The 22,624-nt window shown below is 47.7% G+C and overlaps 1 protein-coding gene across 2 annotated transcripts in view; it reads left to right on the top strand.

Annotated features, from left to right (window-relative positions):
• The window catches only part of rnf216 (ring finger protein 216), a 227,172-nt gene extending 204,955 nt beyond the window's left edge, over positions 1–22,217 (top strand). For both annotated transcript variants that reach the window (XM_070901274.1, XM_070901275.1), the window contains 2 exons: positions 11,160–11,229; positions 19,315–22,217. In XM_070901274.1, coding sequence (XP_070757375.1) covers positions 11,160–11,229; positions 19,315–19,850 — 606 coding nt within the window. In that variant the 3' untranslated portion in view covers positions 19,851–22,217. The remainder of the gene's footprint in view (positions 1–11,159; positions 11,230–19,314) is intronic.
• The last annotated feature ends 407 nt before the right edge of the window (positions 22,218–22,624 follow it).

Genomic DNA, 22,624 nt, shown 5'->3' with positions numbered 1-22,624 from the left:
GGCAGTAATGGTAAAGATCTCGCACAACTGACACTGGAGTTCGTGAGTTTTTGCCGATGACAAACTGTCAATAAATCCTCCTTCGAGCAGAGCTGGTTAAAAGGAGATTTAATAGAGGCGTTCAAAATCATGAAGGGTGTTGATAGAGTAAATGAGAAACTGTTTTCAGTGGACACCGATTTAAAATAATTGGCAAAAGAACCAGAGGTGAGATGAGAATTTTATTTGTATAGCGAGCTATGATCTGGAATGCTCTGCCTGAAAGCGGGTGAAAGCAGATCTAATAACTTTCAGAAGGGAATTGGATATATATTTGATGGGGAAAAATTTGCAGAGCTGTGGGGAATACGACTAATTTGATGGCTCTTTCAAAGAACTGGCATGAGCACGATGGGCCGAATAGCCTCCTACTCTACTGTATCATTCTATGAGTCTATGAAATTGATGCACTTCCTCCACACTACTGTGCCGTTTACATGAGGTTCTTTATACGTACCATTACCTGGGCACCCACTTTACATGGATGTAGTTATGAATGAAAATATTACATCTGAAAGTTGGGAAGTTGAAAGGGGGGCTAATTTAACATTTGCATATCATTCCTGATCTGCATATCCTGCCCCTGATCTCTTGCATTGCAAAAAATCATCACCATAGTCGGTCCTTCGAAGCGAGGATCACTTGCTTCCACGCCAAAAAGGGATGAGTTCACAGGTGTTTCAATGAAGGACCGAATATTCCACATTCCGAACTACCTCGTGAAGGGTGGAAGATGCCTGTGCGTGGATTTTTTTAACGTATGGTGGCTGTTGCACACCAGCCACCACACGGACTTGACAGAGCTAGGTTTTGGTCCAGTGGCAAGGGTTATCCAAGACTAACTGGAGACCAGCTCTGCTGCACAGACCAAGCATGCGCACACATCGCAGTGTGGGCTGGCCCGTACTGCTCTTGGGCCCCAGATTCACGCCTCTCCTGGGCCCCGGTCACTTCCCTCTCCGGACTTTTGCCGCCACTCCTGCTGTGCCTACCCGCACTGCAATCGGCGTCCTGGCTTTGTAGCCATCGCCGTCCTGCAGCAGCACGCGCTGCTCCCTGCGGTGGTACGCCACAGCACATTGCTCCCTGTAATGGCCCTGGCCTGCTGATGGTCTTGTAGGTTGGGACCGAGCCAGTTTCCGGGCCGGGCCGCTGCAAGTTGCACCGTCCAATGGCCCCGGCCTACTGCAAAAATAGGTCTGTGATGTAACACCAGATCTTCCACGCAGTTTTAATTGGACTTGTCTAATTTATGTCTGCAAATTGGGCAAACCAATCGGAAAATCTAAGCTGCTAAGTCATTACGGACACTTCAGACTGTATTGCATGTCTCCCATGGTGCCTCTGTGCACAAATGGACAACATGACACGGCACTGATCCATACAAACCAAAGAGATCTGGCATTACACCACATGCCTACTGTCAGACCCCTGGTCTCCACTGAGTTCGATGACCTCTGGTAGCATTCCTGACTAAGGTGGGGGGGGAAGTAAAGCCGTTCTCCAACCTTACAGCAGGAGGGACCAGGCGTGCGGGCACTGCGTGAGGACCAAAATGGACTCCGATCCAATTTCACCCACAATATACAAGGAATTGCGCATAGAGATGAATGTTTAGAAATTTAGTGTTGGATCTTACGTACACCTACATAATGTTTTTGAAAACATGCATAATAATTAAGGATTGGTTGTTAAAATCTTAGTGATTTGCAACCTTCAAGTTTCCCCTGCCCCCCTCTCTTCTCTTTCCCCCCCCCCCCCCCTCTCAAAAAGAAAAGTCCGAGAAGTGTTAGATCTTTCAATTTTTTTTTAATCCTTTTTTTCTGCAGCCAGGAAATTTGCTACAAAAGGTAGAAATACTCAGCAGGTCAGGCAGCTTCTGTGGAGAGAGAAACCTGAGTATTTCCAGCATTTTCAGTTTTTATTTCAGATTTCCAGCATCCACAATATTTTGCTTTTGCTGCAAAAGGTAGTGGAGTTGCATTAACACTAGATCATGCTTTAGGTATCAAACATATAAAGGAGTCAGCAATTTATAGCAGAAACATATCTCGCATATTTACAGTAATTGTTGAACTTTCTAGCTCTTTGTGTAGTGGGCTATAATAAATGGTTTGCAACTCAAATGCTAAAACTAGAATTTTTTTAATGCTTTTTAAAAAAAATCTCTTCCTTACTGTGTAAGTTGTCTGGCTTCTCGTATTCTGCTGAGAGATTGCAGTCAGACAGATTCCAGGTAAAACTCTTAATTTTAATACTTAGACTGATAAGCACCCTACTAGATAGTCACTCAGGCCAAGCAGAATTTAAATAGCTGTTCATTCAAAAAGCTGCCAATCAACCACACACTTGAACAAATTACACAGCATGTTTGTATTTGAATTGAGTGGCAATTGATTGTTGCAACAGTATACTGATTTCAGCTGGGACATGATTTTTGTGAATAAAACTGACTTTCAAATTTGGATGCGGGGAGGATGTTCCCCCTCGCTGGGAAGTCTAGAACAAGGGGTCACAGTCTCAGGATATGAGATAGGAAATTTAGGACTGAGAAGAGGAGAAATTTCTTCACTCAGAGGGTGGTGAACCTGTGGAATTATCTCCCACAGAAGGCTGTGGAGGCCAATGAATATATTTAAGAAGGAGATAGATAGATTTCTCGACACAAAAGGCATCAAGGGGTATGGGGAGAAAGCGGGAATATGATGTTGAGAGAGAGGATCAGCCATGATCATATTGGGCCCAAATTTCTCCAGGAGTTACTCTTTTTTTTTGGAACAAGATTTTTTTTGGAATAATTTAAAAATCTCAATTCTCCCCATCTGACTTGCTCCAGTGTAAGTGAGTTAGTTAGGTTTTTTTTTTAGTTTAGTTTTTTTTTCAAAAGGGGGTGTTACCAGCCACTTATGCCTGTTTTGGCCATTTAAGCAAGTTTAGCCAGCTAAAAATTACTCCAAACTAACTTAAGCCAGCGTATGAGGCCACTTGTGTCCGCTCAGAAAAACCTTGCGGTGAATTAAGAAATCAGCGCAGGTAGCCAGAGATGCGGGTGGGGGGGTGGAGGGAAGTGAGAGGATTCTGCAAAGCACTAAACACCTTCACAACATCATCAATAATAAATGAAAAATAAATCAATTGCTAAAAAATAAAAAGTCTTACCTTGCCGACTGAGTGCCACCGGCAAGCCCTTCGGCCAGGGCTAGGGGCGGGAGGCTCGTTACTGCTGCAGCACATCGAGGCTCTCCGACTCTGTCAAACCAACTAAAGGCTGCCTGGATGTGGGTCGAGTTGGTGGCTCTGCCCCTCGCCAGTCCACGTCCCGAAGCTGTCGGTGGCCAGAGAGGAAAAATAAACGCTGTGCCCTTTCATTCTGCTGCTGGCTTTTCAGGGGGAAAGTGATGAAGTTGCTCGTCTCAGTGGCCATCCTCCGCTTCAGCCCCATTCACACCAGTAACGCACTTCACGTCTCTATGAACTGACTTGTTGCAGCTTGGGAACTAGGCCGAGGCACATCAGAGCTGCGATGAGCCTGACTGCCATTGGCAAAGCCATCCAAGTGATGAAGGCTGTCGGCAGCTCAGATATGACACGCAAAAAGTCAGCCCCTTTGCAGGCTCTGCTTGGGCAGAGAGATATGTCGGATATTCCTGGGTAGTTCAAAACACGCAACTCCACAGCCACGGCAGTGTTAGGGAACGCAGCGGGCCGCCAGTGAGGGAGCCCATTCGGCCAGGGCTAGGGGCGGCGTGCTTCGGGCCCCTCCCACACAGCCTGCATAGCGTTGCAGAGATTCAGGCTGCGAGGAGTTACTGCACAGCGCGCACGCTCTAACGCGCATGTGCAGAGGTCCCGGCACTGTTTTCAGCGCCGGGACCTGGTTCTGCCCCCCCACGCCGAGGCCGAAGATGTCCTGAGGAGCGGGGAGAAGGGAAGGTAACTTTTTGCCGCCCTTTTTAGTCTAGAAAGTCGGTACACCGTTTTTACAGGGGGGGAAACTTGGGCCCATTGAATGGAGGTGCAGGCTCAAAAGGCCGAATGGCCTACTACTGCTCCTATTTTCTGTGTTTTTATATCTTTCAATCGTTTATGTATCGTGACTGAACTAAAGTTCAATACCAAACTAAAAGTTTCAAGGACAGAGAAGTTGAGATGGGTCTGGTGATGAATTGGATGTGGCATTTGAAGCTCAGAGATAGGTTGAACAGAGTGCCGGTTTTTTGAATGGTTTAATTTCAGCTGTGTGAGTGGCCTGGGATCTGTCCAAACATTTGAAGTGGCAGAAGTATATGGGGAGAGAGAGCACCAGAAAGTCATTACTTTGAGTTGCTTTTGCAAAGAGCTGGCATAGAAACTGTGCGTCAAATGCTCTCCCTCTGTGCTGAAAACATCCACGGTTCTGCAGAATAACAGAAAAGCAGCTTTGTTGATCAAAACCACACTGCAGAAAGCCCTATATCCTATGGGACAGTCAGTGAATGCAAGAATATATCATCTATTGGAAGCTCGAAGTACAGTTTTGTAACATATTACTACTCCAGAAATCCTCCAGGACAAGTATCGCCCTTTATTGTGCCACCACATCTGAAGCAGAAGCTAAATTGGTTACTCCTTCATCTAAGTCACAGCAAGAAAGTCTATAGGCCTAGGGCTCCAACCACAATACACAGCTTGCAATCACTGGGACCTCAAAATAAATTTGCTCCCAGCCTTATCCACCATCGAAGCTAGCAGATCATTCATCAGTGATCTGAGTAGCGCTTTTTAAATGTATCCAGTGTGTGCCTCGTGGTTGGCCGTCTGCAACTTTGGTTATGTCCCAGATGCCTGGCACCTGATGTCAATGCATCCCGAGTCATCCGTATCCTTTAATCTCTAGCCTTTCCTACTCCGTGCCTCTCATTCAACCAGCATCTAATTTTAGGTTGGAAGACAATTTTAACTGTTGATTTAGGAAAGTTGCAATAGAAGTCTGGTTTCTATTCAACATCCCTATATTTATCATTTCAAGTTTATATTGTGCACAGGTCAGTAATACAAAGGTTCCTAACTGACCTTATGGAAAATTTCTGCAATCCAGGATTTAATTCTATAAGGTTCCTATTTTATGGAAATATAAATGTGAAATCAGAAATGACCTGATTTAGTTGGGTAATGTGAGGAGGAAGCAAGTTTGTTAAAATGCTGTTGATCGAAGGATAGCCTTGTATCACTTTGTTGATTTAAAATTCAGAGTTGGTCTGCGTTTTTGCAATGGCTGCCTTTCAAAGAATAGGTGCACTCAGATCAGTGCACATAATCCTGATCCGTTGTCCTTTAGAAAATGATAGTTCATCGCTGTAAGGTTCATTAAGTTTACTTATAGCTTTCCCCACCACTTCCAAAACCTTCCTATACAATGCACCTTCCCAACTGCCCTCCACAAATAGCTTATTCTTTGGCCAGACACATGGAGATATGAAAGAGTCAACCAAATTGATTAGCCAGTCTTTCCAATCTTTCCTTTGGGTCACCTCCCCATGAGTATTTGATGCCACCCTGACTTGGACATAATCACCATCCCTCTGTTGCCAGTTAGTCAGTAGCCTGGAAATCCGTACCGAAGAAGATTGAGGGAGCATTACTACCACAAGAGCAGCAGTAGTTCAAGGAGAAGGCCCATCCACCACCATCTCAGGAAAACTTGGGATGAGATTCTAAATTAAGCTTTACCAGCATTACGCACACCCCAAGAACAATTTTTTTTTTAAGTATGCTGTGCCATCTGTAGCTTCTTTCAAGTAACCAACTGGGAGCCAGTGAATCCAGGATTACTTTATTTTCCTTGGGCACAGTTGTGTGAAACGTGGAAGTAAATTGTTAATAAAAGAAATGCAATCCTGTTACAACTGGCCTACGCCTGTAATTTTAAAATACCAGCTCTAGTGCAGTGGCAAGTTTGACTGAGTGTATTGTCACGAGAGGATGTAAGAACATACCCTGCTGTTCGAGTGGCTGATAATTTTAAGCTCCAAACCGAGTGGAGCTAAATAATCCGCATGAAGTGGTGTGTGCTATTTTAATGCTCCAATCTCCCATCTCCGAGGATGTGGTCGTCGGTTATTAAAGTGTCAACACATAATTACTGAAATACTGGCTGTGGGCAGCAGCAGCACTCGGTGCCTGATTGCAATCTGCTCCTGTTGATAGGAGCGGCTGCAACAGAATGTCCTGTTCACACAACGCTGAGCTGCTGTGACAGCAATGGCCTTGTCACCTCCACGGAGCTGCTGCTCACAGGCGAGCTGATTTCCAGTTTCACTGACGGTGGTTTGAAAGCAAATAGATTTCTTTTGTTCCCTCTGCCTCCCTCAGTAAACGTTTTGGCGCTTCAGTGTGGCATCGTGTGCCATGAGTTCTACCCTGTAATTCCCTCCAAGCAGAGGCAAAGGTGTGTCCACAGTGACGGAAAGGGAGAATTGGTGGGGGGGAGCATAATCGGCCTCTGCCTTCTCATACAGTTACCAGGTTGGGGCTCCGCATTAATTTGACTGTTTCACAGCCATTTGTTATCTTTTGCCCGATCATCGGTATATGACCACAGACCCCTGAAGGTAGATAAGGTGGTTAAGAAGGCGTACGAAATGCTTGCCTTTATTAGCCGAGGCACAGAATACAAGAGCAGGAAGGTTATGCTTGAACTGTATAAAACACTGGTTAGGCCACAGCTGGAGTACTGCGTGCAATTCTGGTCACCACACTACAGGAAAGATGTGATTGCACCAGAGAGGGTACAGACGAGGTTTACGAGGATGTTGCCTGGACTTTTAGCTTTGAGGAAAGATTGGATAGGCTGGGTTTGTTTTCTTTGGAACAGAGGAAGCTGAGGGGAGACCTTATTGAGATGTATAAAATTATGAGGGGCCTAGATAGGGTGGATAGGAAAGACCTATTTCCCTTAGCAGAGGGGTCAATAACCAGGGGGCATAGATTTAAAATCATTGGTAGGAGGTTTGGAGGGGATTTGAGGGAAAATGTCTTCACCACCCAGAGGGTTGTGGGGTCTGGAATTCACTGCCTGAAAGAGTGGTAGAGGCAGAAACCCTCACCACATTTTTAAAAGTACTTGGATGTGCACTTGAAGTACCGTAACCTACAAGGCAACGGACCAAGAGCTGGAAAGTGGGATTAGGCTGGGTAGCTCTTTGTCAGCCGGCGCGGATACGGTGGGCCGAAATGGCCTCCTTCCGTGCTGTAAATTTCTATGATTCTATGTGTCTCTCCAGAGATAGTAACGGGAGGTTCCATTTGAATTATTGGGAAATGATGATGGTGAGTCATTATTCTGCTCCCTCTTGTGTGCCTCAGACATCCCATTGTACTAAAAAAGTAGGAGGGAGCAGTTGCATTTTACAAAGGCACATCAAGAGGAAGGAGGGAAATCAGATGGTTGAGGGGAGCGATGTCCTCGGGTCTGGAGGGAGGCAACGCACGGATGACGGATTCAGCAGCAGTTCCCTCTTGATTTTTTGGGTGCGCTGCCTCATCGTGACCGTGAAAAAGCCGGTCCTGGACTGCGCGAGACCGAGCCGTGCACCTTATGGGGAATGTTGGCCATAGACCAGTTGGCCGAAAGGCCTGTTTCTGTGCTGTAAATTTTATGCAAGCGGTCTATGTAATGGAGAGGTATGGGATCAGAAGATCAGCTTGGGGTCAAACATCTTCACTGAGGCGTACGAAAGCATAGGCCTTAAACAAAACAGCCATAAGATAAAGATCCTCCACCAACCTGACCCCGCCATACAGCACTGCCCCCAGTCATCGTGATCCACGGCGCGGCCCTGGACAACGTGGACCACTTTCCATACCTCGGGAGCCTATTATCAGCAAGGGCAGACATCACCGACGAGGTTCAACACCGCCTCCAGTGCGCCAGCGCAGCCTTCGGCCGCCTGAGAAAGGAAGTGTTCGAAGATCAGGCCCTCAAATCTGGCACCAAGTTCATGGTCGACAGGCCCTCCTATATGGCTCAGACTATATAAAGTCACCTGGACTATAGACAGTGGACACCTCAAATCACTGGCGAAATACCGCCAATGATGTCTCCGCAAGATCCTGCAAATCCCCTGGGAGGACAGACGCACCAACTTTATCGTCCTCGATCAGGCCAGCATCGAAGCACTGACCACACTCAACCAGCTCCGTTGGGCAGGCCACATTGTTCGCATGCCTGACACAAGACTCCCAAAGCAAGCGCTCTACTCTGAACTCCTACAAGGCAAGAGAGCCCCAGCTGGGCAGAGGAAATGTTTCAAGGACACCCTCAAAGCCTCCTTGATAAAAATGCAACATCCCCACCGACACCTGGGAGTCCCTGGCCAAAGACTGCCCTAAGTGGAGGAAGAGCATCGGGGGAGGGCGCTGAGCTCGAGAGCATGCAGAAAACAAGCGCAGGCAGCGGAAGGAGCATGCGGCAAACCAGTCCCACCCACCCTTTCCTTCAACCACTGTCTGTCCCACCTGTGACAGACTGTAATTCCCGTATTGGACTGTACAGTCACCTAAGAACTCACTTTTAGAGTGAAAGCAAGTCTTCCTCAATTTTGGGGGACTGCCTGTGATGATGATGGCGTCAAAATAGCTTGTGCACAGTGTGGTTCGATCTGAGACACTAGCTGGGGAGGGGGATGGAATCGGTGGCAAGGGTATGGAGTTTGTGGCGCTGGCTGAAGACAATAGCTTCGGCCTTCCCACTGTTTAACTGGAGGAAATTGTGACTCATCCAAGGCTGAAGGTTAGACGAGCAGTCTGATAACACAGAGGCAGTAGAGGAGTCGAGAGAGGAGGTGGCGAGATAGAGCTGGGTATCGGCCTTCAACTCAAACCCTAATTCCAACCGAATAGAGTACTGCAATGTTCTAGCTAACTATAGCCGCTATGCAGCGACAGTCACTGCTCGAGACTGACTGGTTCTGTCACACACAAGTTCAGGATTTGTTTCCTGCTTTCTTGCAGCCACCAGGTAGTCAATTGTTATACATCTCTCAGAATTCGCAGCAGAGCCTGCGAATGGAGAGCAGCGAGCTTAAGCTGGACACATTCACGGGCTGCTCCAAGCTCAGGGTGCTCACCTACACTGCGCTCCCTGAAAATCAGGGTGAGAGGACCTGAGGGAGGGAGGGAGGGAAGGAGTTAGTGGGAATGTGTGTGTGTGGGAATGTGTGTGTGTGTTAGGCCTATGCAGCAGAGCCTGGTCTCCAATTGTCTTGGGTCCCCTTGCTATTGGACCAAGACCTCGCTCTATCAAGTTCGTGTGGTAGCTGGTGTGCAATGGCCACCCCAAGTTAAAAGAATTCACGCACAGGCATCTTCCACCCTCTAGAATGAAGTTCGGGACCTGGAGCGTCGAGTACCTTGGAACTCATTAGTGTGGAAGCAAGTCATTGTCGACTCCGGGGGACTGTTTGAGAAGGGATCTCAGAGTGTGACAAGTAACTTTGGTTACCACCTTAACTGTTAATTGTATGTTCTATAGTTAAAGCAGTTAGAAAGCAGAACCTGAGTAAGGTGTTTCCATTGCCAGTTTCAAAAGCACTGAACTCACTCTGCTAACAGCCACCGCAATGTAAACTTGCCAGATTCACTCCATCCACAGCGCAAGCCTACTTTTACCTGGGCTTCCTCAGCACCTCTGAACCGGCGGATCAAATGACCCATTGGCGGCAAAATAAACAGACCTTCTGCCTGCTGCTTCTCCGTGCAAAGGAACAATCGTACCAAAAATGACTGATCCTGCGATTACTAAATAGACACATTGTTCACCACCACCTTTTCTTCTCCCACTCCCCATGGGAAAACATGTCTTTGAGAAATGTCTGGCGTATTATTAAAAGCAGTTAACATTATCAAACACTTCTTGTTTCATAGCAGTATCTTGTGTTCAAGTGGCTGTATTTTCTGGAGACCGTCCAGTCCTATTGCGCATTGTGCTGTCATTTGGGCTGTAGGGGTTATAAAACATGCAGCTGATAATTGACACTGACAACAAGAATTAATAGCGAAGCAAAAACATTCCTTTATGAAATACTTCCGCAGAACTTGACTGCACATGCTCTTGGTTATTTTACAATTTATTCCATTATTTAGCTGGAAGATGATATGCTTGTAATATTCTCCGGTTCCGTAAGTCAAAGAAAGAAATAACTTGTACCTTAGGACGTCCCAAAGGGCATCACAGCCGATGAAGTGTTTTTGAAGAGTAGTCACGATTGTAATGTTGGGTGAAGAGGCAGATAATTTTGCACACAGCACGTTCCCACAAACAGCAATAAGATAATGACCAGATAATCATTTTTTGGTGGTGTTGGTTGGAGGATAAATGTTGTCCAGGATACTGAGAGAACCTGCCTTTCCACTCTTCGAATAGTGCCTTGGGATATTTTACATCACCTGAGAATGGCAGACTGGGCATCGCTTTAACGTCGCGTCTGAAAATCAGCATCTACGACAATGAAACATAAAAAATAAGAACAGGAGTAGGCCATTTGGCCCATTCGAGCTTGCTCCACCATTCAATAAGATCAGGGCTGATCTCTCGTCATTTGTTTCATTGCTGAGGAGTTTGTGGAGCTTGCTGTGCGCAAATTTGTTGCCCCGTTTGCAACATTATAATCCTGGCTAGACTTCAAAAGTACTTTACTGGCTGTGAAGCACTTTGGGACGTCCTGAAGTTGTGAAACGCGTTGTACGAGTGCAAGTTCTTTCTTTCTTGTGATCTATCTATTTCCTTCTTTCGATCTATATTTCTATCTAATTTTAAACAAGCCTAGTGCTGATTGACATCTGTAAAAATTGAGAACAGAGTCGGGTTTGTTTGTCGTGTCTCTAAGGATCAAATAGTCTCCCGGTATCGACTGTCTGGTTGTACACACAAGGAATGATAGCTTTAACAAAGAGCTTGACAGCAACTCTCACTGTAGCTCAGAGAGAACGCGATGTCCAGTTTCAAACAGACAGGTATCGACCCTCTGACCTGTGCTGCCTGTACTAACTGATCAATCGGGGAAAACTGCTACCATAATCTTGAATGTGTTGAGTATCTTGATCCTGTCACTGTCGATAATGACCTCGTAATTTTCTGACAGGAAGATGACGAGAGACTCATCAGAGAGATTCAAAGTGAAGCTGAAAATGAACAAAAGAAAAGGATTGGCGGTGAGTCACCTAATTAAAGAGCCACATTACATGGTCGCATTACGTAGAAGTTACTGCACAGAAACCGACCATTTGGCCCAACTGGTGCTCGCGTTTAAGTTCCACGCGAACCTCCTTCCACTCTACTTCATATCTCCCTATCTGCATCGCCTTCTATTCCCATCTCCCTTGTGTTGGGTCTTTGGATTGTATTGATTCTTGATGAAATTTGATATCTCAGTAGCTACAAGGCTAGAATTACAGCAGATTCATAGGTGTTTGAATCATATAACGTTACACGACATTGGCAGTCTCTGTCAGGCTGCCTGGCTTGTGAGAAATATAAATGGGTTTGATTTACTGACCAAGCACAGTATTTAAAAATGAAGTTTCACTATTACTGACGAAATTGCCAAAATTTAAGTTAAACACCAACAAGCGCTTCCCCAAAGTTCAGACAGAATTTAACTTTTCCATCCATTTTCCATTTCAACAAAATCCCTTTGAACAAATAAGTTGCATCTAGGGTAGTTGCAGAAAGTAAAAGGAAATTGTTTTTTTTCCTTTCACACCTTTACTTAAAGTATATCAGTGGCACACTTTACCCTAAAAGTTGAATCTGTCACAAATAAACTCACTGTCATCGCACTGGTTGTATGAGCAGTGCTGGCGAACACTCCACTTCAACGCATGAATACCATGAGTCTGTCTGCTCCATCTAATTACTGCTGGTGCTCTCTGCAAATCCAAAGTCAACTGCTTGAGCATTTTGGGTCCACAATGAAAATCATTTGGAAGATTGTGGGTTTTGTCCTGTCATTTGTCTCTATTGGAGGACGGATGTTATTCAACTCATTCTCGAGGACCACACCGTCTCAAAATACCATTCCGCCATTGATGTGATTTATTCAAATGACTGTGTTGTGCAGAAATGGTCACTTTTCTTGATTTTGTATTCATTGTTGAAAGGATGGGCATTGCAGTCCACTGCATAATGCCTTCCTGATCTTGGGTAGTGAGGATAACTGCAGGCTAGATGGTTTCCCCATTGGAAGCGGGGGAATAACAGGACAGTCACCCCAACACAGAGTACAAAGTTTCTATTGTAGTCTTTGAGAGTTGGTGACTGGCCCCATCACCTTGTGCAGGCAATGATGCACTTATTTGCCATAAGAATTAGTTTGGTTCAACATTAAACGTTGTGGCAAAATGGATCTTTGCCTGTGTTGAATTTTTTTAACGTATTTCTGTGCTGCTAGAATCAGCTTAACTCCCGAAGCTTCTGCAGGCAAGCTGCTATCGGCACAAAATACAGTTTGTTCTGGCTCTCGCAGTTTGTTTTGAGGGAAGGGAGGGTCTGAGGTATTAATTAATCATCCCAAAAGAGCTTTCATTTATAATCCAAAACCCCTTGCTTTGTTAAAGATAAATCCATTGTTCGACAGGAATCAGTTGCCTTCTTTCATAAGATGTTCTATTCAGTTTACACAATGTGGCGGGGGAAAGGGGGAAGGGGGGAGTGGGAGCTGTAGGGAGGGAACCAGGCATTTCAGTGCAGTAATGAGGGAGTGCTGCACTGGCAGAGGAGCCAACTTTCAAGTTAGACTTGGACCAAGACTCCGTCTGCCCCCTCAGGTGACATTCAAGTTCCCATGGCGCAACTTTGAAGAATAGCAGGGAGTACTCCCGGTGTTCTGGCCAATATTTATCCCTCAACCAACAGCACTTAAAAAAACAGATGATCTGGTCACAGCGTTGCTGTTTGTGGGGCCTTACTGTGTGCAAATTGGCTGCCACGTTTTCTACATTACAACGATGACTCTCCAGAGCCCTGTAAATGTTTTTGCTTCGAGTATTTATCCAATTGTCTTTTGAAAGTTACTATTGAATCTGTTTCCATCACCCTTTCAACTATTTTAGTAAAACAATAAATCAAATGCCCCCTTATTAAAGGGGCATTAAAACCGACAAATTAAACTTTTAACTTAAAATGGTCAAATTAAAATTTGGTTGCTAGGGATGAAGATGCACTCCAGTCCCTCCGGTGCCCACCTCTCGTGGAAGCCTGTGAGCGTACCAGTGGACACCGCGCGCACCATCTCCAGGGACACCCTGGCTTGAACGTAACTGTGGAAGAGAGGCAGGCAGTTGGGCTGAACGACCCCCCTCGGCCACCCGCTGTCTGGACTGGTTAATGGCCCCCTTGGTCATGCCCAGGAGCAGTCCTACGAGGAGGCCTTCCGACCTTCCAGCAGTGCATTCCAGACCTCAGCAACTCGCAGTGTAAAAAAAATGTTTCTTCTGGTTACCGACCCTCTTAACACTAGAAGCATTATTTACTCTCTCAAAACCATTCATGATTTTGAACACTTCTATTAGATCTTCTCAGTTCTAAGGCAAACAACCCCAGCTTCTCTGCATAACTGAAGTTCCTCATCCCTGGTACCATTCTAATAAATCTCTCTGCATCCTCTCCAAGGCCTTGACATCCTTCCTAAAGTGTGGTGCCCAGAATTGAACACACTACTCCAGCAGAGGCCTAACCAGTGTTTTAGAAAAGTTTAACATAGCTTCCTTGCTTTTGTACTCTATTCCTCTCATTAATAAAGCCAAGGATCCTGTATGCTTTTTTAACAGCCTTCTCAACTTGTCCTGCAACCTTCAAACGTTTGTGTACATACACCCCCAGGTGTCTCTGTTCCTGCACCCCTCATTCTTCCTTCCAAAATGTATCACTTCATACTTCTGTCTGTGGCCTCCTGATATATGGTGCTATCCCCCCCCCCCCCCCCCCTCATTGTTTGCTACAGTTCCGAGTTTCGTGTCATCTGCAAACTTTGATGTTATGCCCGTATACCAAAGTCCAGGTCATTAATGTATAACAAAGAGCAGTGGACCTAATACCAACCCCTGGGAGACACCACTCTATACCTCCCTCCAGTCTCGTTCTCCACTACACACTGCTTTCTGTCCCATCGCTAATTTCGTATCCACGCTGCCACTGTCCCTTTACTCCCATGGGCTTTAATTTTGCGAACAAGTCTATTAAGTAATATATTGTCAAATGCCTTTTGAAATTCCATGTGCACAACATTAACCACACTACCCTCATCTACCCCCTCTGCTTCGTCAAAGAACTCGGATCAAGTTAGGCAAACACGATTTGCCTTTGACAAATCCGTGCTGAATTAAATTTATTAGCACGTACTTTTCCAAATACCAATTAATTTTGTCCCAGATTATTGTCTGAAAATGTCTTCGCCACCAGCTGACTGGCATGTAGTTGTCGGGTTTATCCCTCTTCCCCTGCTTCCCCTGTTTTTAAGATCTCCTTTCTGTATTCAACTTGGTTCTCTACTGTATTATGGACCTGACAATTGTCATAAAATGAGACAGGAAAAGAAAGTTTAACATCTATGGGGCTGAAATTGGTGGGCATACTGCCGCATGCAGACCACCAACATGCCGCCCAAAATCGCGGAATTGATCAAAAAATACCTACGTACCGCCCGGCGGGAAATTCATCAGTGACATACCGTCGGGCATACAGTCGGCCCAAGCACACCGCTGACATACTGCCCAAAATTGCCAAATTGATCACTTACTACCGACATACTGCAGACCGCCCTGGAAAAGGTGGTTTTAAGTCGATCTTCAGTTGGCGGTATACATCTTTACCTGTGAAAATGTTTTTACCTCTCGGCACCCCCCAACACAACAGCAGCAAATTCCACCCAACCCTCCTCCTCCCACCACCACCACATACCTGCACAGTACGCTCAGGCCGGCAGTCTCTGTCGATTCTGGTCGGTGTCTCTTGGGGGGCGGGGGGGGGGGGAGTTTGACGGCAGCATCGCGTGTGCACAACTCGGGACCCGAAGATTCCCGAGTGAAAAGGACTCACCGCCCGCACACCACCCTCTGCACTCTGCTCGGCATACCACCGAGAAAAAAGTGACGAACTTTGCACACAGCACCCAGCGGTACCTGGCGGTATGAAACGGCATACCACCGGCATACCGCCGAGAAATGGGCGGACCCATCGGTTTTCACTAATTTCGGCCCCTATATCTTTAGTCATCCAGGGAGCTGTAGATTTGGATGCCTTTCCTTTTCCCCCTCATGGATTTGTGTCTGCTCTATATCCTAACCATCGCCTCTTTGAAGGCCTCCCATTGTTCAGTTACTGTTTTGCCTCCCAACCTTTGATTCCATTCCACTTGGGGCCAGATATCTTTTCAACTCACTAAAGTCAGCCTTTGTCCCGTTAAGTATTTTTACACTTGATTGTACCTTGTCCTTTTCCATAACTATTCTAAACCTGATGATATGATCACTGGTCCCCAAATGCTCTCCCACTTGCCCCACTTCATTTCCCCCAAACTATATCAGGCTTTGCTTCTTCGTTGGGCTGGAAAAACACTGATTAAGAAAGTTCTCTTGTACACATTTCAGGACTTCCTCCCCCTCTTTGCCCTTTATTCCAGTCAATACTAAGATAATTGAAGTCCCCCGTTATCACTATTCTGTAGTTCTTGCATCTTTCTGTAATTTTCCTGCAAATTTGCTCTTCTCTCTCCTCCCCACTATTTGGTGGCCTATCGTGTACACCCAGCAGTGTAATAGCTTCTCTGTTCCTTAATTCTAACCAAATAGACTTTATTTTTGGCGCCTCAACTATATCATCCCTCTCCAGTGCTATAACAGTTTATTTTATCAATACTGTCACTGCCCCCCTCCCCCCCCCCCTCCTTTTCTCCCTTCCCTGGGTACATTGTAGCCAGGAGTGTTATTAATTTCCCAATCCTCTCCTCCTTTGAGCCAGGTCTCTGTTATTGCTACGATATCATAGTCCCATGTGGCGACTTGTGTCTGCAGCTCACCGACCCTATTTACCGCGCTCTGTGTATTTACGTACAGGCACTCCAAACCCATCTTATCCTGCCTCGCATTTTCCCCCTGTCTGATCCCTTCTATTTCTGAACTATTCTTTACTCTAGTGCTAGTTGCCTCTCCCAGTCCTCTGTGCACCTTGCTTCTCCTCACTAATATTTCACCCTGATGCCCATCCCCCTGCCAAATTAGTTTAAACCCTCCCCGCCTACAGTAGTAGTTAACTTTCCCGTAAGGACATTGGTCCCAGCTCGGTTGAGGTGCAGCCCATCCACCTTGAACAGATCCCTCCTGCCACAGAGCTAGTCCCAATGCCCCAGAAATCCAAAGTCCTTCCTCCTGCACCATTTCTCCAGCCACGCATTACCCTATTTTATCCCACTATTCCTATATTCACTAGCGTGTGACAATGCGAGTAATCCAGAGATTACAGCCTTTGAGGTCCCGCTTTTAAACTTGCCCTCCAGCTCCTGACACTGATTCCAGGACCTCAACCCTTTTCTTCCTGTGTAATTGGTTCCTGCATGGACCACGACTTCTGGCTGTTCTCCTCTCCATCCTCCCCCCAAAACAAAAATGTACTGCACTTTCGGTCACTGTAAAGCGCTTTGAGATGTTCTGAGGTCATAAAAGGCGCCGTATAAATGCAAGCGGTTTCTTTCTCTTCCTTTGTTACGATCCCTGGGACATGCTGCTGTTTATCGAGATAGTGGGCAGGACAATATGGATCTGCTTATTTGCAACAGAAAAATGCTTTGATTGGGTCCCCTTTAATCACAAGACCTGATTGGTCACCTTGGAGGACAAGACACACCCAGCAGTTTCTCTGGAATGTGTAATTACAACCGTCCTGCCTACGTAATCAGTGATTTTGCAAAGTATAATTTGAGCCATTCTGACTGCCGACTCCAGACAGGAGAGAACTCACTCTCAGGTTAAGATCTTCCTCTACCACTCCTCCCCCCATCCCAACCCAAGTTCCTGCCCCCACCCCCCCCGCAGCCGCGCCATAGATGGGGCATTGTGTGGGGGTCACGGAGTGTTAACAGGTTTATTGGATATGAAGTGAATAGTGACAGTGTTGTCACTTTCAGGTTTCATCCACTCCAATGTCATTTGTCTCACACACACACTGAGCTTTCCGATAAATCGGGTGTGGGTATAAAGGGGGCGGGTTGGAAGAATGTGAACCGGCTTCCCTGAGTTCCCTCTATCTCTCTCTGACCCACTCTCGCGCTCGCTCTCTCTCTCTCTCCCTCTCTCTCGGCCCCTCTCCCTCGGCCCCTCTCCCTCTCTCTCTCTCTGCCCCTCTCCCACTCTCGCTCTCCCCCCCTCCCCCAGTCTCTCTCCCTCCCCCTCCCCCCAGTCTCTCGCTCTCCCTCCCCCCAGTCTCTCTCGTTCTCCCTTCCCCCCAGTCTCTCGCTCTCCCTCCCCCCAGTCTCTCTCGTTCTCCCTTCCCCCCCAGTCTCTCTCGTTCTCCCTTCCCCCCAGTCTCTCTCGTTCTCCCTTCCCCCCAGTCTCTCTCGTTCTCCCTTCCCCCCAGTCTCTCTCGTTCTCCCTTCCCCCCCAGTCTCTCGCTCTCCCTTCCCCCCCAGTCTCTCTCGTTCTCCCTTCCCCCCCAGTCTCTCTCGTTCTCCCTTCCCCCCCAGTCTCTCTCGCTCTCCCTTCCCCCACAGTCTCTCTCGCTCTCCCTCCCCCCAGTCTCTCGCTCTCCCTCCCCCCAGTCTCTCTCGTTCTCCCTTCCCCCCAGTCTCTCGCTCTCCCTCCCCCCAGTCTCTCGCTCTCCCTCCCCCCAGTCTCTCTCGTTCTCCCTTCCCCCCAGTCTCTCTCGTTCTCCCTTCCCCCCAGTCTCTCGTTCTCCCTTCCCCCCAGTCTCTCTCGTTCTCCCTTCCCCCCAGTCTCTCTCGTTCTCCCTTCCCCCCCAGTCTCTCTCGTTCTCCCTTCCCCCCAGTCTCTCTCGTTCTCCCTTCCCCCCAGTCTCTCTCGTTCTCCCTTCCCCCCAGTCTCTCTCGTTCTCCCTTCCCCCCCAGTCTCTCTCGCTCTCCCTTCCCCCACAGTCTCTCTCGCTCTCCCTCCCCCCAGTCTCTCGCTCTCCCTCCCCCCAGTCTCTCTCCCTCCCCCTCCCCCCAGTCTCTCTCGTTCTCCCTTCCCCCCAGTCTCTCTCCCTCCCCTTCCCCCCAGTCTCTCTCCCTCCCCTTCCCCCCAGTCTCTCTCGTTCTCCCTTCCCCCCAGTCTCTCTCGTTCTCCCTTCCCCCCAGTCTCTCTCGTTCTCCCTTCCCCCCAGTCTCTCTCGTTCTCCCTTCCCCCCAGTCTCTCTCGCTCTCCCTATCCCCCCCCCCTCCCCAGTCTCTCTCGCTCTCCCTTTCCCCCCCTCCCCAGTCTCTCTCGCTCTCCCTCCCCCTCCCCCCCCCAGTCTCTCTCGCTCTCCCTTCCCCTCCCCCCCCCAGTCTCTCTCGCTATCCCTTCCCCTCCCCCCCCAGTCTCTCTCGCTCTCCCTCCCCCCCCCCAGTCTCTCTCGCTCTCCCTCCCCCTCCCCCCCCCAGTCTCTCTCGCTCTCCCTTCCCCTCCCCAGTCTCTCTCGCTCTCCCTCCCCCCCCCCAGTCTCTCTCGCTCTCCCTTCCCCTCCCCAGTCTCTCTGCCCCTCCCCAGTCGTGTGTCTCGCTCTCCCTCCCCCTCCATCCCCCCCCCCACCCCGTCGTCTCTCTTGCGCTCTCTCTCTCTCTCTCTCTCTCTCTCTCTCTCTCTCTCTCTCTCTCTCTCTCTCTGAGGAGGCCGCGAAAATGTACTTGTCGATAATCACAGCGATATTTTAGGCAAAAGTCCTGGAAGTAATCCAAAAGCCCGAGAAGCATCTCCAGCGGCAGTGAGCTGTTCTTGGTTGAGCCCCCCCCTGCCGGCTTCCCCGTATGTCGCACCGCTCTTGCTCGCCCGGATTGACCGCGCGCGAGCAACCGAATTATGCGCGCTTGCACAAAAAGGGGGCGGAGCCCAGGGCACGCATTCGCAGAAGGACACACAAAACTGTTGCAAATAATCCCTCCGGGTCTATGCACTTGGATAGCATGGAACCCAAGGTCCACTTGAGGGGAGCTGAGTCTGAGAAATGATCTAGTGTGAAAACTCTAACTCTGACGTGGCGAATCATATATTCTCGGTGGATATCCGTGTTCTTATGCAGTAACACGTTTTTTTCTTTGTTCACACCTACTTTAGAGCAAGCTGTGAAAAGGATTGGGCCTCCGTCAGAGCATCCTTCTCCCAAGAATGCAAGAATTGAAGAGAGAGGCCAAGCAATGCATCCTGGAGTGAATTTCAATCGCAATGACCTTCCTCGACCAGCGCCAATGATTCCTGAATTCCCCCCTATCCCGCCGGTGCCCCCTCACCTGCAGGTCGCCTTTCCCCCTGCGCCCATCTTTCACTTCAATTTCGATGCTTTGCAGCACATCAACTTTGAGCACGAATACCCCATGCACTTTGGTCCGCAGCCCTATCACCGCCGTCATCGCCATCCGCACAACCGCCATCACCACCCTCCTCCTGAGCCTCCGCATCATCACCACCCTCCCCATCACCACCCTCCCCACCCCCACCCCCATCACCACCACCCTCCTCACCACCACCCTCCTCACCACCACCACCACGACGGTCCCCATGGACACCCAAACGTGCCGCCAGTTTATCAGCCGCCACAGGACCGTGTTTTGTTCAACTTTGGACCGCCACCAGAGCAGCATAACCTCCGGTGACTGTAAATTCCCACCCCCTCCCTAGACTTTATTTTGAGCCAAAGAGATCTTTGGTGTTTGTTGTTTGGTGAATGTTTAAATGAAAGGCCACAGATAGATTTACTGTAAATACTGATCAAATAAACAATGCTTTTTTTCCACTTGCAAAAGACAAAAGATTTTGTTCTGGTTTTAAAAAAAAAATGAACAAAATTTTACTAAGCGGCATATTGACAAAGAATAAAAGGTCATCTTTGGTTCCATCCCTACTCTGTGCTGGGTTAGGCGATTTTAGCAAACACACGATGGGACATTGCAGTTGTACTTACGGTACTCAGGCTCGCGTAGCCATTGTTGGTTGGTGACCCCTGACTAATATTTGTCCCTTAACCAGCATCACTAAATCAGATTGTCTCATTGCTGTTTGTGGGCGCTTGCTGTGTGCAAATTGGCTGCCACGTTTCCTAGATTACAACTGTGACTACTTCAAAAACACTTCATTGACTGTAAAGTACTTGGGGATGTTCTGAGGTGGTGAAAGATGCTATCTAAATGCAAGTTCTTTCTGCGTTATAACTCGGGCAGTGTGCTAGTTGGCTATTTACATTGAAGAAAATGAAAATATGCATTTTTAATCCCAACATTTCTGCAATGACCAGATCATCTTGTTTTTTTTAAGTGATATTGGTCGAGGGTTAAATATTAGGCCAAGACACCGGGGAGAACTCCCCTGCTCTTTTAATAGTGCCATGGGCTCTTTAATGTCCGTCTGAAAGGAGAGAGAGAGAGAGACGGGGCCTCAGTTTAACATCTCGTCTGAGTAGGATTGTGTAGGAAGTCACGACAGTCCAGCATGATCGTTTCCTCACCCAACATTGACAAACCTGCACCTTCCTGCATTAGATCCCTGGATCGCGATCAGAGCGGGAAGTCTTACTAATTTCCCCCCCCTTCACCCAGAGCAATTGTGTCCCTGCCACCATTCTAGCTGAGAGCAGCTAGAGGGAGCAGCGTGCAGCGGCCCGGCCCAGAAATCGGCATGGTCCCGGCCTGCAAGACCATCAGCAGGCCGGGGCCATTACAGGGAGCAGCGTACTGCGGCAGGAGGGCCACGGCTGCGAAGCCAGGTCGCTGATTGCAGTGCGGGCAGGAGCGGCAAGAGTTCATAAAGGGATGTGACCGGGGCCCAGGAGAGGCGAGAGTTCGGGGCCCAGGGGCAGCACGGGCCAGCCCACACTGCGATATGTGTGCGCACTCGGTCCGTGCAGCAGAGCTGGTCTCTCATCGTCTTGGTTAATCCTTGCCACTGGACCAAGGCCTAACTCTGTCAAGCCTGTGTGGTGGCTGGTGTGCAACGGCCACCCCACGTTAAAAAAAAAAATCCCCACACAGGTTTCTTCCACCCTTCAGCATGTAGTTCGGGATCCGGAATATCATTGAAACACCTGTGAACTCATCCGTTCTCGGCGTGGAAGCAAGTCAGCCTCGTTTTGAGGGACTGCCTATGATGAGCTGAGATCAGGTTCTCTTTTGCAGGGAGATCAAGCTTGGGGCCCCTCCTGTGGCTTCGTGCCACACCACACGGTCAACTAGCCAACTGAGTCACCAGGAAAGCCCAGACTCGTTACTCTAACCTAAAATTTATTACTTTGAGAGTTAATTGCGCGGAGCAGAATTGTTTGTGGAGTTCCCTTGGGTTTAATAGTGATATAAACACGTTCTCCTGGTTCCCATACAATCTATTCTGATCTTCAAGTCACAGCAGTTTGTCAACAGTCATTACTGAAAGGAGTCACGGTAATTTCTCATGGGACGGAGGTGATTTACTGTACTGGAGGCCTTCAATAATATAAGAGTCCTGCACCCTCTCACTTGCCGTTCTTTATTCTGGGGATCGATGATGTTTAAATTATGACCATCAGCAGTTTGAAACTAACTACGTGTAACAGCCAGGCTCAGCCGCAAGAATATTTTGAGGCCACAAAAATAAGGGGCTCCTTTTGAGTTGTAATAAAATACAAATCATTATTATTCACAACAAAATTATCTGGTAGCATTATGTGCAGCATTATCTTTTAAAAGTATTAAATTTTGAAAGCTGTTTAAAAAAAATTAAATCAGCAAGATTTCTGCTTACATAAGAACACAAGAAATAGGAGCAGGAGTAGGCCATTTGGCCCCTCGAGCCTGCTCCGCCATTCAATAAGATCATGGCTGATCTGATCATGGCCTCAACTCCACTTCCCTGCCTACTCCCCATAACCCTTGACTCCTTTACGGTAATTGTATTAACTTCTATTCTTCAGCTTTGGTTTTCTGTAACAGGGTTTTGGTGGCTTCACTTGGGTTTCTCAATACATGATTTTTTTTAAATAAATTTAGTGCGATTCCTGATGGCTTGACCAGTTCACTCAATGAGTAACATAAGGTTCTCTGCCGAATTACGTGATCTTGGCTGAGGTGACAGTAGAAGTCGTACAATCTCCTTTCAGTACCTCTGGGTTAAGGCAAGGAATATCATTCAGAATTTACCTTCTTGATTACTATCCTCTGGCCACTGTTGGATGCGGCCTATCTCTTTGACCAAGCTTTTGATCGCCTGCCCTAATGTCTCCCTATTTGGCTCGGTGTCAAATTTTGTCTGGTAACGCTCTTGTGAAGTGCTTTGGGACGTTTTACTACATTGAAGGTGCTATATAAATGCAAGTTTGTGTGGACGTGTATGGACATTTGGTGAAATCAGAATTGACTCTGATTTCCACTATGCCGTTATAGCTGAATAGCCTGACAACACT

The sequence above is a fragment of the Pristiophorus japonicus genome, chromosome 15, assembly GCF_044704955.1.
Source record: "Pristiophorus japonicus isolate sPriJap1 chromosome 15, sPriJap1.hap1, whole genome shotgun sequence".
Classification (NCBI taxonomy): domain Eukaryota; kingdom Metazoa; phylum Chordata; class Chondrichthyes; family Pristiophoridae; genus Pristiophorus; species Pristiophorus japonicus.
This window is presented reverse-complemented; position numbering and strand designations above follow the sequence as displayed.